Genomic DNA, 15,084 nt, shown 5'->3' with positions numbered 1-15,084 from the left:
ATCCCATATCATATTACCCCTTTGTATTACCTAGTCCATTAGCAATAAATAGAAGTAAATTCATTAGCACTTCTTTTTTATTGACAATATCAAACAGCAAAAATGTTACAAATTCACCTAATGTCATGTGTTCCTCCACCTACCAGCACATCCCACTACACAACATCAATGAAATGAAAAAAAATTTATCTGGTCTCCATGGTTCTGGAGCTGCCCTCTCCCAAGTCCTCATCCACTTCATGTAGCTCGTCCATGGCCTGCAGACCCTCACAGATCAGCCCTATCTGCCTCTTCATGTGCGCCATGGTATTCTGCATCCTCCTCATCTTCCTCTGTAGGGCATTGGCGATGGCAGCATGGTTTTTGCACTTAGCTTGGTACTGTTCCTTGAGTTGCATGTAGCAGTTGTGTTGAGCACTCGTGCGGTGGGAGAGCACCGTGCCGCAGCCCATGTGGCACGGCTGGCGCCAGTGCTCGCAGTGGCGTGCGTGCGTCTCCAGGTCACGACGGAGGAGCTGCGCCCGGCATCCGGAGTACGAGCAGGGGACCAGTTCGTACAAGCAGCCCAGGCTGTGGCAGTACTGCTCTGAGAGGGAAAATGTAGCCGCACAACCACGAATCTCATTCTTACACTGGAAAGCGCAAAGAAGAATCAATATTACCTGATTATTATGCAAATAAAGAGTTGTCATTTCTTTCTATAATTGTTGACATGAAAAAAGCACATTTCAAATTCCATTAATACGTTCCAGAATAAGCTACAAAAACATTATATTCGTATTTTTTTAACTCATTGGATGCAATTGACAGTTATAGACATAGACATTCAACAGGTAGTAATATCTAATATCTACCTTTATCTTCAGACGTCCTATGGACTTACTCAGTTTGAACATAACGAAGATCATGCATGAGTTAATTGGCTTTCGGCAGCATGGGCATGTCTCCTGTCTAACAAGGACAAATAACAACCCTGTGGTTTAGTGGTCATTTGGAAACACTTCACCCGGCATTGGCTTGTACCTTTTGAGCCACTGCAAAATACATTTCTTGCAGAAGATGTGGTGGCATGTCGCTCGAACGGGACATCGCAGGACCCCCTGACATATGGTACAGATGAGATCGTAGTCAGGGGTGTCCACAAACTGCTCCACGTCATAGCCACCACTTTGTGATGACAGCTGGGGGTCCGTCTGTAACGAAAATTAATCTCAATTAATCTTGGGTTTCACATACTTTTTTTTTTACACTTTAAAAGTAAAAGTCTTAACGTGACGAATTTTATTTCAATCAAGTTAGGACATAGATTACACATGTAATTAAAAGAAAATGTATGTGTAATATAGATAATACTTGTTACAATATTATCTAGAATACATTCTAGAGTGCCTCAAAATATGAAAACGACCAAAAAATATATTTGGCATATAAATTGAATGAAGAATATGTTGGAAATGTCGTCATCATTTTAAAAGAAATATTTTTCCTACTCACCATGATGTTCCCTTCCAAATTTTGCTTCCATGCCAGGGGGCGGCTGGACCCCACATTAGTCCACGTCACGGCGATGCGTTCACACCCGTGTTATCGTGACAAAACACGCATACGTGAACATTCCTGACAGAACATGAGGGAGGAACCATACATACATACATACAAATGGCAACAGAGAACTGTCAATGGTAACTTGGCCCTCGCTGTTGTTCTGGCATCAGGCAAATTTTGTACGGTACCCGAATGTCCGAAGTTATACAAAGGAAACAACTTCTGGAACATTGGATAGATCATCGACAATTTTCACAAAATCCAAACTTAAATTATTTTATTTGATACTGTGTAAGGTTTCTGAACATATTTTTAGAACATTCTTGCCATATTATTACAAGTTTATTAGTTGGCCATGCAGATATATGTTGGTAAACAATTGATTGGCGCTTGGATATGACGTCGGCACCAACTAGATCCGACCAATCAGCAGCCTACCCTGTAATGAGGTACAATTCTCGCGACGCACCTAACAACATGCGTGCAAGATGTGTTGACTGGAGCCAACGTGCTTACTAAAAATATTATCAATTTAACTTCAAGGTTATTGAGAAAGTGTACGCGGGATACCGTTTGTCTCAGCAAACATGGAAACTATGAACTTCCACTTCAAAACAAAGTAAGTTTGACTCCGGTCGCACGATCTAGTGCCATAATTCGACAAATGAAGCTAGGCTAATTGCGGCAATACATAATTGTCTTACCTAGAAAGGTATTTCCAATGATCTTTATTTTTTATTTTTACAGTTATGCCGTTTCAAGTAATATCGAGCCTTTCTACAAAGGAGGAAAAGTCCAGGTAATCAGAGAAGTTGTGTAATGGTCTATCATACTTTGAAGCGAGAAAAGCACATTTCACATGACAAATGAGGGAAAAAACACTTAACACATTTGCCTTTATTTCTCTGACAGATCAGTAAAGATGAAAAATACATCTTTTGCTCCTGTGCATCTCGTGTTAACATTTTGGAGATCAGCACTGGGAAGATCGTGCACAGCATTGAGCATGTAATTACAAAATACACTCAGACAGTGACAACATTTTATTCATTCAATGTCATTTGTGCAGGATGATCAAGAAGACATCACTTCATTTGCGCTGAGCCGTGATGATGAGGTAATATTGCTTACTTGTTTTGTCATAAATTTTCAACAAATTTAATACCTTATTTTGCTAGATATATTAAGTTTGTTTTTTCTTTCATATGCTTCCAAAGATGCTAGTAACGGCCAGCAGAACTCTCATTCTGAAGCAATGGGATTGGAAGCTACCACAGTGTATTCGCTCATGGAAAGCCATACACATGGTTCCCGTAGCCAGTATGACCTTTGACTCCACTTCAACGCTCTTGGCAACAGGTTCGCAAAACAAAACAAAAACAAGGTTTTGCATTGACGCTGAGTTTATACTTTTTTTTGCCTGTAGGCGGCTGTGACGGAACCGTTAAGCTTTGGGATGTTATACAGCAATACTGTACCCATAATCTTAAGGGCTCCCCTGGTGTTGTGCAGTAAGTGATAATATAATCTTTTCAGCTGTAAACTTAAAAGCACGAAAACAAACAATAAATATGGTCATTTTTATTGCCGTAGCCTCGTCGAGTTCCACCCAGACATAAGCCGTCTGCAGCTTTTCACGTCGTCTATGGACTGTGGCATCCGGCTTTGGGACCTGCGCACCAGCCGGATGCTGTGCGTGCTTAAAAGCCACTATAGCGCCGTCACTTCACTCAGCTTCACCCCCGACGGCGACACCATGATCAGGTACAAATGTTGAGTCGGGCTATCACGTCAGACCCCAAAGACGGCGAAATAAGTCTACTCCATTTTGACTGGAAGTAAATTAATTGGATGACCTCCCCTGTTATTTGTCCCCGTGTTTTAATTATAGCTCTGGGCGAGATAAAATCTGCACCGTTTGGGATCTGAAAAACAACACAGCAAAGAGGACTGTTCCCGTCTTTGAGGTAAGCCTCCGATAGCTGTTGTATATTTAGGGGGCAATACATCCAATTGTTTTTGTTTTAATTTTTCATTCTGATGTTATATTTGGTTACAGTCTGTGGAAGGTGTTTTAATTCTGCCTGCGACGCTAGACCTTTCTCAAATTGAAGTCAAGAATCAAGACTTACATTTCATCACAGCTGGCAGCAAAGGTTGAATATCAGTTTTTTTATTTTTATCTATCCTAAAGTTTGCCTGTTTTCCCTGACATGAACTCTTTCAAACTACGTAGGGCTGCTGCGAGTGTGGGAGGCCAGTACGAGCCGTTGTGTCTACTGCCAGCCTCTGCCGTCTACTCTCAGTTCACCTTCAGAGGGGGCGGACAAAGATGACGACGAGACTCGCAGTCTCACATACTTGCTTAATATGCCAACTTCCGCCAGGCTGGCCACTGTCACGGCAGAGCACAATATTGTGCTCTACCAGCTACCTGCTCTCAGCACACAGCAGCAGGTGAGCCTTGAGAAGGAAGGGCTTACAGTGCATGATCTTTTTTCAATGTCATTCTCATACGAATTCCTTTTCCTAGTTTGTCGGATACAATGACGAGGTGCTGGATGTGAAATTTCTGGGCAAGGATGACAGTCACATTGTGGTGGCGACCAACAGTTGCCAGCTCAAAGTGTTTGAGTTGCTCACCAACAGCTGCCAGATCCTCTACGGGCACTCTGGTAAGTTGCCAGCAGGTGGCAGTGTCTGAATATGAATAATTAATGATCTTTCCCTTTTTTATTTTTTGTGTCAGGAATATATTTGTCTTGCTAATAAATATATTTTAATTTAGGCCACAGAAAATAGATATTTGCATTTTCCCCATAGAAATTCATAATTAAAAATTATTGCAAGGAAATGTATCACATTTGGCTACCTTTTATAATTGAGTTTCGATATAACTTGCAAGAATGTAATGTTTTGAACTGACATGTTTTGCATTTGAACTCAAACCAATCAGTCGTCAGGTGATTTAAATTAGGATTGTTTTGACTTCCTAAATTCAACTCAAATCTTCTGCCCGACCCCCCCCCCCCCCCCCCCCCCCCGCTCAAATATGTTACTGCAAATATGTTACTGCAAATATGTTCCATTTCCTCATCCTGCTATCTATTTTAGTTGGTCAAAGAGTGTCAACATCACACAAGCAGGAAATATCTTAAAAAAAGACTTTGTAAAACAGATTAGTGTAGTTCGGTAAGGCACCACCAAAGACGTCACCCAGTCATTCTGAATTCAGTGTGTTGTTCCTACTATTTTGCGCAAGGCTGGGCATTAGAATGAATACAATACTGTGATGAATGAGCAACATGAAGGAATTTTATCCTTCATTGTCAACTTTTCCATTTCACAGATACCATCTTGTCACTGGACGTGTTCAAAAAAGGCTTTGTCTTTGCGAGCTGTGCAAAGGTGAGCACACTCCTGAGTGGAATACAATGACATTTTTCCCCTCAAGTCACTGTGCTAACAAAGTTTCCGTCATTCTGTGCGTACGTAAAACAGGACCGGTCATTGCGTGTGTGGCAAATGGACGCCATTAGTGGCAATGTCCGCTGCGTGGCCGTTGGTGTCAGCCACGCTAACGCCGTGGGGTCCATTGCCTTTTCTAGGTAACACAAAGCACACATCCTCATGGAATAATGCATTCTGAATTTCGATAAATAGATTTTCTCAGTTATTTTGAAAACCACATTAAAACTCAATCCGATTGTATTTGTGCTGAGTTTGTTCTTCATGAATGAAACTAAAATGCAATAAAAACAATGAGGAATCAAACGTACAACCTCTGGATTGGGGGACGACTGCTAGGACACTGATCGAAGGCCTATTATAAAAGGACTTTTTTGTGTGTGTTTAAAAATCAGGGATTTGACCCTATTTTGTGTATGTGCAGGTTGAGAGCAGCCTTCCTGGTGTCCGGTAGTCAGGACTGTACTCTGAAGGTGTGGGATCTCCCTGCAGACTTATCTGACGCAGGCGCAGACTTGCATCAGCTGGTCCCACGTGCAACAGAGAATGCTCACGATAAGGTAGGATCATGCTCCACGCTAGTCGACAGCGACACGTCCAATCAATTTCAGAATCTTTTGCCATCTGTGGCTGTTAACATGATTTTTTAAAAATGTGATTGATTCATTCTAAACTGAACAAAAGATAGCTAGTATCAAATATGCTGATGAATCATACATAAGTGGAAAATCAATTATTTCACTATTCCAAATATGATGTTTTATATCAAGACTATTTTTGCTGCACCTAAATGTGCCTATTCGATTGGCAATTGTCATCAAATGCCACCCACTCAAAAAGAATGTTGTTGTATTACTTAAGTGATGACTAATTGAAAATTACTCCATTGGAACATGCACATTCCAAAGCTGACAAAGGTGTAATTAATTGAAAGAATAAATTAAACGTTGCCTTATTGCAAAATTCCTTTTGACCTGATCACCCCAAAATGTAATCACCTCTTTCATCAACATATGCTGCCAATTTCATTATAATGACTTTCTTTTGTTAAAAATGTATCTTGCACACAAATATTTCTGACCTGTGAACTCATTACCCCAAATTTGATCCCTTCTTCCATTTCATATTACAAACATCCAGAATATTTGATAATAATCTCATTTTTCCGTTTTTCGCTTTATCCAAAAACATCATCATAATGGTGACCTCTGTGACCTTCTACCTTCTTCAAACATAAATAACAGCCAAATACATAATTCCGCCTCCTTTAGATTTCCCTTACTTACGTTAAATGCCTTCAGCAATGAGTAGAAAAAAAAGGTCAAAGCTCCGATCCTAAATAACCTTTTGTTTCCAGGATGTCAACAGCGTGGCCGTTTCGCCCAACGACAAGCTGATGGCGTCCGGCTCGCAAGACCGCACGGCTAAGCTGTGGTCACTGGCCACGCCGGGGTCCGTCCAGCTGCTGGGGGTGTTTCGGGGCCACCGGCGCGGTATCTGGTCCTTGTGCTTCTCGCCCATCGATCAGGTCCTGGCCACGTCTTCCGCTGACGGTACCATCAAGCTGTGGAGCCTGAAGGGCTTCACCTGTCTCAAGGTAGGCAAAGGGGACACCTATATTTGCGATGATTGCTATACAAAGCATGAATTTGAATTTTAGTGTTGTGATTAGACATTTGAAGGTCACGACGCGTCAGTGCTGAAGGTGATGTTTGCGAGCCGAGGAACCCAGTTGGTTAGCGGGTAAGTTGGACAACACACAAGTTGATTTTCCTACTTAATGCAAATTACTACATCTTTAAATTGAAAAATAGGGAAAGGGCAAAAGTAGTTTTTATTCTCCTTGATCTATTTCAATAATTAAAGAAAGAGTAGATATAGTAAATAAATACTCTATTATATATCTGATATAAAGAGTAAATGATTTATGGATGAACGGAATAAAAAAATAATGGATGATTACGATTAATCACAATTCCGCAGTGCCTCGGACGGTCTGATCAAACTGTGGACAATCAAGACAAACGAATGCGTGAAGACGTTGGACGGCCACCAGGACAAAATTTGGGGGCTCCATGGCAACAAAAAAGACGACAAGATGGTGACCGGTTCTGTCGACTCCAAAATCATCATCTGGACGGTGAGGAATAAATGCATACTACTACTATTACTATTACTACTACTAGTACTACTACTATTATTACTACTACTACTATTACTACTACTACTATTAATACTACTACTACTACTATTACTACTACTACTATTACTACTACTACTATTAATACTACTACTACTACTATTACTACTACTACTATTACTACTATTACTACTATTACTACTATTACTACTATTACTACTATTACTACTATTACTACTATTACTACTATTACTACTATTACTACTATTACTACTATTACTACTATTACTACTATTACTACTATTACTACTATTACTACTATTACTACTATTACTACTATTACTACTATTACTACTATTACTACTATTACTACTATTACTACTATTACTACTATTACTACTATTACTACTATTACTACTATTACTACTATTACTACTATTACTACTATTACTACTATTACTACTATTACTACTATTACTACTATTACTACTATTACTACTATTACTACTATTACTACTATTACTACTATTACTACTATTACTACTATTACTACTATTACTACTATTACTACTATTACTACTATTACTACTATTACTACTATTACTACTATTACTACTATTACTACTATTACTACTATTACTACTATTACTACTATTACTACTATTACTACTATTACTACTACTACTACTATTACTACTACTACTAAAAATACTATCATTTACTGAATGTTATGGTCTCATGCTCATTTTTTTTAAATTTTTTTTATGGCATATGCCTTTCCATTAACAGGATGTGACGGAAGTGGAGCAAGCCGAGGAGCAGGCCAAGCAGGAGGATCAGATCATCAAGTCAGTCACCATCTACATTAACCAGACTTGGACAAGCCAGTTAACTTTTCATTCACAAAATTGCAAACAATTGGGTCACCTTTTCTTTTCAGAAGTTGCCATATCCCGATAACTAAAGAAACCTTTTTGGCACAGTTGGCCATTCTCATGCTTTTCTATTTAACTTGACAATAATTGGGACTGAGAACCTGACAGGTGGCCTGCATACCTACAAGTTACACGCTTGCATGCACTCAGTTTCAAGGTTGAATAAGAGGAAGGTTGCATAATCTTTTTCCTACGGTGTACCAATAACATCAACAGACGTGATCTTTGTCATCACACGGAGGTTGAATTACTTCCTTCTTTTAGCCTGAACATAGTTTTACGTCAATGTCATTCAGCTTAGTTTTCTCACAACGATTTGTTTTGGGAATGGCAACTGACAAAAAATTAACATGATCAATGAATTTCATCTTTCGAAAAGTTGAATTGTTTGTTGTACACATTTTTTAATGTACTTTTGATGTGTGTGTGTTAAAGGCAGCAGGAGTTGTCCAACCTGCTCCATGAAAAGAAGTACTTGAAAGCTCTGGGCCTCGCCATCTCATTGGACCAGCCACACACAGTGCTGTCTGTAATTAAAGGTACTTAATAGTCTAACCCGTTTAAAGTTCTTCAACACAAATAAAGTTATAAAAAGTACAAAAATCCAAAATACAGTTAAGTCACTGGCTGTTATTGACTTTGGTAAATGTCTAGGATTGGACCTCTACCCCACCAATGGGGAGACAAAGAGTTCAAAATGTACCCTATAAGGGGTTCATCTTTATTACTTGATTGGTTTGTGTTTTAGCTGTTGAATCTCATATCCTCATTTGTAAAAAAATCTGGTTCCACAGGTTCCTGCTGTCTTTAGTGTTCTTCCCTTGACACATGCCTGTTGCTTAACAAAAAGATGTGAAATATGCAGAGATGACAGTTTCATAAATGTGGATGGAAAAAAAAACGTTGGTAATTGACATGTGACAATCAATATCTGTTTTCTGTAGCAATCCGAGAAGAGAAAGAAAGCAGTGAAGTTTTGGAAAAGACAGTTCTGAAACTTCGGGCAGATCAGAAAGGTAATAAAAAGTTTCCTGTACACCAAAATAGCACATTAACCAGACTGTTGGACACGTTTTTGTTACACAAATGCATTGCTTCAAATGTATTAAATAAGATTGTTGTCTTCCTCAGAGGCGCTCCTACGCTACTGTGGGGTATGGAACACCAATGCAAGGAACTGTATGGAGGCCCAGGTTGTCCTCAGGGTTCTGCTCACTCACCTCCCACCTGAGGAACTGTTGGAGTACCAGGGCGCTCGTTCCGTTGTGGAGGGCCTTATACCGTACACAGGTAAGCAAATTGCCAGGGGGTACAGAATGGAGCAGCCGCGGTAAAGCGGATTGAAATTCAGATGAGTGTACTAATTAAGCAGAGAAGTAGCTTCTCCGGGTTTAGGACATGGGGTGTCACAGTCGGTTTGACTAGCATTGAAGGCGCTGTTTGTTGACATCCCCGGTTTAGGGAATTCCAGAGTACTTGGGCCTAATTAGAAACTTGACTGATGATGCCTCCTAAAATGGCTTTGTTTACCTTTTTAGAGAGACACATGCAGAGGATTGGCCGTCTGCTGCAGGCGTCTATGTTCCTGAACTACATGTGGCAGAAGATGAGAGTAGCCGGAGAGCTTACCAGGTGAGGGAATGTCTTTGCTTTCATTTACTGTGACATTTAACCATTAAACAAAGGATTACCACTTTATTAAGTAAGGACAACTTTATAGTGGTTTATGTGCTAATAACATTACAACTGAGGTACTACTATTGTCTTTTCTTTTAACGTTCTCACTAAATATAATGTCATATGCTCTCTTCTAGCATTGACCAAGATGAGGAAATGGACACCACACCTTTGGGCCCTGAACCCTTGTTTATGATTGACACTGTGGGGTGTAAGGCTAGCCAAAATGACTCCGATGGGGATGAGGATGAGGATGAAAATCTGCCTCCAAATTGTCCCCATGAAGACAGCGATGACGAAGAGGTGAGTGCCACCAAGAAAGCCCACACAAACGACAACAGCCATGCAGAAAGTCGGGAGAGTTCTGATGAGGAAGACGTGGACGAAGAAGAGCGGGATCATATTACTGTGAAACCTGTAAATCATCTCTCGACTACCTCTTTCTCACAAGCTTCCATTATCACTAGTTGATTGACATGAAGTAACCACGCAGGGTCAACTTTTCTTATTAGCTTCAGTGAACCAGGCTTTTTTCCTGATTACATGCTAATTGTACAGTTAAAAGATTTTTTTGCCTTGTTTCTTTCTCTGTCCATAAGAGCACAGAAAGGGTTACTACATGGCGTATTAAACCAAAAAAAATCATGTGGAAAGCCAACCACTTTTGGAGACTTTTGATCTCTCGTGGTCAATGGCAGCCAAAATGATGTGCTTTTATTGCTTTATTATTAAAATAAAAAATGATGTATTTTATGAGGGGATCAGTGAAATTGTTTTTATACATGAAATAAGGATGGAGAGCCATCATTTTTTCAGGGGTGCACGCCTCTCATGGCTCTTCACTGGCTTATTCGAATAGTTGACCTGTTGCATGGTTTCCACTGTAAAATTATTTAGTCGCCGAGGGTTTAAAATGAAGACATTTTCTGTGACCAAGTTTCTGAATCATTAGTCTTTTATTTAGTTCAAAACAAAATATTCACAACACACCCCATAAACTATTTTAAACATTATTTAAACTTAAACAAAAATGTTTGAATACTTAATAATAATAATGAAGCTCTCTGTCTAAATGCATATAAAGCATAACAAAGGTTTTCCAGTATGGAAAATATACCCAAAAGTGACAGGAAAAGCTTGAGTGATACATTTTGTTTTTCCCTTTGTAATGTGAGTTAGGTGCAAAGGGCCTTGCAATCTTTCTGGTGGAAAACGGTAAATACACGTGACCAAGTAGTTCAAATTGATTCTCTGTCTACCGACTCTGGATGGGAGTTGGTGTCGGGCTAGGAGATCGGTTGGCGTTTTTGCGGGTGATTGTGGTGCATCGGGTGAGGATCTCCTTGGTTAGCGGTCTGGGTGGCACCCTGGGCGCCGAGACGGCCTTAAAAATGTTCGAGTCAGAGACAGAGGGCGCCATCCTGGGCCCCGTGGCGCTCTCTGGGCTTAAGGTGTTTCGGGACGGCGGCGGAGGCGTGCGGCTTTTGGGTGGTTGGCGGTAGTCATCGGTGCTCATGCTCAGGTTCGTGCCGGCATAGGGCGTCGAGACGCGCTGGAAGAGGTTCGATTCAGAGATAGAGGGTGCCATTCTGCCCGCCGTGGCGCTCTCTGGGCTTAGGGTCTTTCGGGCCGGCGGTGGAGGTGTGCGGCTTTTGGGCGGTCGGCGGTAGTCATCCGTGCTCATGCTCAGGTTCATGCCGGCCCTGGGCGCCGAGACACTCTGGAAGAGGTTCGGGTCGGAGATAGCCGGCATCATTCTGCCGTTTTGGGGGTATAGGGTGTTTTTGGGCGGTGGCTCGGGTGAGCGGCTCCGGTGGAGGCGGTAGTCGTCGGTGCTCATGCTCAGGGTCGTGCTCGGTGAGGAAGAGCTGAATTCGTCGCTGCTGAACTCGCTGTCGCTTGTAAACTCGTCCTCGCTTTCGCCAATCAGGCTGAGGGGAAGATCGATATCTGTTTCGCTGTCCACCATGATGATGGGCGTAGGGACGTACATTGCGTTGGCGGGTGGCGGTTGTTGGGCGTTAGGAAGGGAATATGGTTTCGTGTATGGGGGTGAGGCTCGTCTTTCATTGGAGGGAGGTGCTTGTCTCTCGTCAGGCATTGAGAACTGTCTGGCATTGGGGGACGGGGAGCGTTTTGGTGGTGGGACGGGCCTCGCCTTGGGAGGTAAGGTCACGGCCAGCTTGGGGACAGGTGGCCGAGTGGTCGCGGGTGGGGTTAGGATTTCCGTGGATTTGGACAATTGCTTGCTCTGGGGTTGCAGGAGATTGGGGGAAGTGGCCCTGGGAGAGTTGGGGCTCTGCAGATTTTCTTGAGAGCGGCTCATCAATTGGGACTGCGCCGCCAGATTGGAGGGTTTCAGGAGGGTGGGGCTACTGCGACCGATCTGGCCGCCTACCATGCGGCTCTGGCTTGGGGGCTTTAGGTACATGCTGGGAATGTAGCCTGCCTTTCCTTTGTGTCTGTGGAAAGACAATTGTCTTGGTTAATATCTTGAAGGAAAAAAGCCGACATTTTCATACACTAAAGTTGTAATGAGGACATTCATTGGAAAAGATTAGAATACCTGATGAGCCACCAGCCATTTTCTGACTTCTGCAGTACCTCCACGGCGACCCCAATGCTTACTGTGATTTCATCATCTTTGGTAGATTTATAGCTCTTGATTACGGTGTAAAACAATCCTGATGGGGACAGATCATTGTAACGACATCTCTCTAGAAAAACGCAAGGAGTCACCAGGGTGTACATTCCATACCTCTTTCAGGAAGTCCATCAATATTGTCTTCTTCTGGTTCATCATCTGTCCTCTCCAGATATGGTGCAGGAAACCAAGCCAAGCACTTGTCTTCATTCTCCACCAGCCACCAGCCTGAAATCATCCACAAAGCCAAATGTCACAACCGGACAGCAATTTTGAATATTTTGATTGGAAGTTGAGCGAGTCCATCGACTAACCCGCTTTGTCTTTGATGAGCACGTCCACTTTTTCATCCAATGCCACTTTGAACGGCTTGTTCTTGGTGTCCTTGGTCTCATAGGGTGCCACGCACCTGTAGGTCTCTGTGGCAAAGGGCTGGGTCACGTTGCCCCCTTGGCTGAAGGTTTGCTCCTTATGAGCTTGGCTTTCAGGAGGCGTTATTATAATGCTGTAAGAGAGCGAGATCAGATTGAAACATGGTTGATTTCAAGACTTCAATTGTCTGTGGGAAAAAGTGCTTTTTTCTATGTACATTACTTTTGTCTTAAAAGTCAACTAGCAAAGGCCCCATGGTATAAATGAATTTGGGCCATTCAGCAATTAACACAAAAATGTAGAACTGTTTGGGAACATTCTTAGTCCTGCGAGAACATTTTTGCTCTAGAGTTTTAGATGAAAGTGCTTTCGAGGGCACGGCTCTTCCATTTAGTAGTTAATCTGTTCCTTGGAGCTATTTTTGTGTCAGTCAAACAAACATACCTATTCATAGAGTACTCTGGCTGCAGTTCCTCATTTCTGGGGTGGAGAAACTGGATGAGGTGAACCGACTGGTTGACCTGCGGATCGCAACTCAGCAACTGATTGCAGTAGTTTTGCAACGGCTGCAGGTAATTCAGAGACTTGGTACTGCCATTCTTCTGCCCGGCTTTAGCCGTCTTTGTCACTAGAAGTACAAACGACCCTCAGGTTAGTCTGGTGGCCAACCCTTTGCCAGTGTGATGAGCGACTACCTTTAAATTTCGGCACCATTCTGTCCGACTTTTTGGAACCGGGAAATGCTTTCTTGAGCAACTTCTGCGAATGGATCCAGAATGACACTTTTAGCCACAAAACAATGACTTGGGCAAACTCTAATTTCTTTTCACTTACATGCATTTTCTTGAAGTCTTCAACGGTCCTGTAAATGAGAATTTCTTCCTCATCTGACCAAAGCACCGAAGTGATGTACATCTAGAAAGAGCCAGTCACGTTCAGACTTGATTGTTTTTGAATGGAAAGTAATAGGATTTAGCCATAAAATCTGGAAAACCTACCTTTTTCTTGTCCTTATCCATGACTCCGGTTAACCGGATGCTAATGGGGTATCTCTGCGACATGATTATTCCAAATTCTGACGTCTAACGCCAGCAACAGCGACTCTTGACGGCTCTCACGTCCGCTTAATGTTTGGTAATGTGACACATAGATGCTCCCGAGTGGCTTTTATACGTGCTCCTCTTGTGCAGGTGTGGCTTTCTGACACAACCGCAGCAATTAGAAAACAATTGGGAAAGTCCACTTTTTTCTTACGTAATCCTGTAACTACTAGAAAAGGAAAAATACCCAACTCCACATTTTTTGGCCAGGAAAGTAGAGTTTGCAATTCATTTTCAATCAAATACTGTAATTTCTGCACTAATGTTGTAACTGAGCTTCCGTTAATATAATAATAGGTTGTAACATCTATTCTTGAACGAGGTGTGTTGAAAAAGTCCCTGGGGAAGTCGTCATGATTACTTGATAGGTTGAAGTAATCAAAGTTTGATCATGGAAGGAATTTGACATATGATGGATTGTTGTAATCTTCAAATAATTGCCATTTTTGCAATTTGTTAACTAATAGCGTATACATCACCCTATGTCAAATGAAGCTGAGATGAAACATGAAATAGAACATAATGATATGCTAATCATTTTTATGATACATTTTGTTTATCTTTTTTAACCAATGATGAACTTAAAAGCTTTTATTTGACTATGCAATTATTTTCCCCAACATAATCATATACTTATCTCATTTTGATTCATTACAGAAATAAACAGACAGCTTTCATCAAGTAAAAAAGTAAACAATATTTACAGTTTCAACTTCTTATCTCAGGTGAGCTTTTCCCCGAAAATGTTGTGCACAATTATGGCGTTGCTTCCTCCATACCGACAATGGGTTGCCGCAAAGTCGGTGTATACTTCCTGCCCGTATCCATGGTCACCAAATATTGTTTTGTGTCAAATAGCACGTTGACTTGATAAACCAGTAAGTGGACAAGTGAATATATAAATATCCCAAATTGAGTCCTGTTTTACCAGTACTTGCTGCATTAAATAGTGAAAGCTATCCCCCTGATTTTAGATATGGAGCAAATTCCTCAAAATTAATTCTTCTCCGATCAATTTTAATGTAATTATTAATCCATAATTCTGGCCATGAAGGATCATTTTACACTGCCATTGACGGTTAGAAAATGATTGCTCCTCGTTAAAATAAATTGGACGCCAGCCACTGTCTGTGACAGCCAAATAGTTAAAATGCTGAGGTGGAACTACAGAACAAAATTCCCATACAGTATACCAAAAATATC

At 41.4% G+C, this 15,084-nt stretch overlaps 3 protein-coding genes across 3 annotated transcripts; 1 reads left to right on the top strand and 2 right to left on the bottom strand.

Moving 5' to 3' along the window:
- Positions 1-59: 59 nt before the first annotated feature.
- Positions 60-1,890, bottom strand: rnf151 (ring finger protein 151). The gene is made up of 4 exons (XM_077734078.1): positions 1,495-1,890; positions 1,024-1,193; positions 855-951; positions 60-632 (listed from the first exon to the last, which is right to left on the bottom strand). Exons 1-4 carry the CDS (start codon positions 1,495-1,497, stop codon positions 186-188), a joined length of 717 nt encoding a protein of 238 aa, XP_077590204.1. The 5' UTR covers positions 1,498-1,890; the 3' UTR covers positions 60-185.
- An 85-nt stretch (positions 1,891-1,975) lies between these two features.
- Positions 1,976-10,702, top strand: tbl3 (transducin beta like 3). The gene is made up of 23 exons (XM_077734076.1): positions 1,976-2,164; positions 2,293-2,344; positions 2,458-2,553; positions 2,615-2,662; positions 2,763-2,904; positions 2,972-3,056; positions 3,139-3,309; positions 3,437-3,512; positions 3,605-3,701; positions 3,782-4,002; positions 4,079-4,220; positions 4,895-4,953; positions 5,047-5,153; positions 5,438-5,573; positions 6,371-6,610; positions 6,686-6,756; positions 6,997-7,153; positions 7,943-8,001; positions 8,524-8,627; positions 9,033-9,104; positions 9,220-9,378; positions 9,627-9,720; positions 9,903-10,702. Exons 1-23 carry the CDS (start codon positions 2,133-2,135, stop codon positions 10,234-10,236), a joined length of 2,754 nt encoding a protein of 917 aa, XP_077590202.1. The 5' UTR covers positions 1,976-2,132; the 3' UTR covers positions 10,237-10,702.
- Positions 10,703-13,936, bottom strand: LOC144208303 (uncharacterized). The gene is made up of 8 exons (XM_077734077.1): positions 13,780-13,936; positions 13,616-13,696; positions 13,477-13,540; positions 13,226-13,409; positions 12,724-12,914; positions 12,524-12,637; positions 12,332-12,449; positions 10,703-12,227 (listed from the first exon to the last, which is right to left on the bottom strand). The coding sequence occupies exons 1-8, from the start codon at positions 13,840-13,842 to the stop codon at positions 11,021-11,023; spliced, it is 2,022 nt and encodes a 673-aa protein (XP_077590203.1). The 5' UTR covers positions 13,843-13,936; the 3' UTR covers positions 10,703-11,020.
- Between the last annotated feature and the right edge of the window lie 1,148 nt (positions 13,937-15,084).

Source organism: Stigmatopora nigra, chromosome 15 (genome assembly GCF_051989575.1).
Source record: "Stigmatopora nigra isolate UIUO_SnigA chromosome 15, RoL_Snig_1.1, whole genome shotgun sequence".
NCBI lineage: Eukaryota > Metazoa > Chordata > Actinopteri > Syngnathiformes > Syngnathidae > Stigmatopora > Stigmatopora nigra.
The sequence above is the reverse complement of the archived record's forward strand: the minus strand, read 5'-3'. Positions and strand labels throughout refer to the sequence as shown.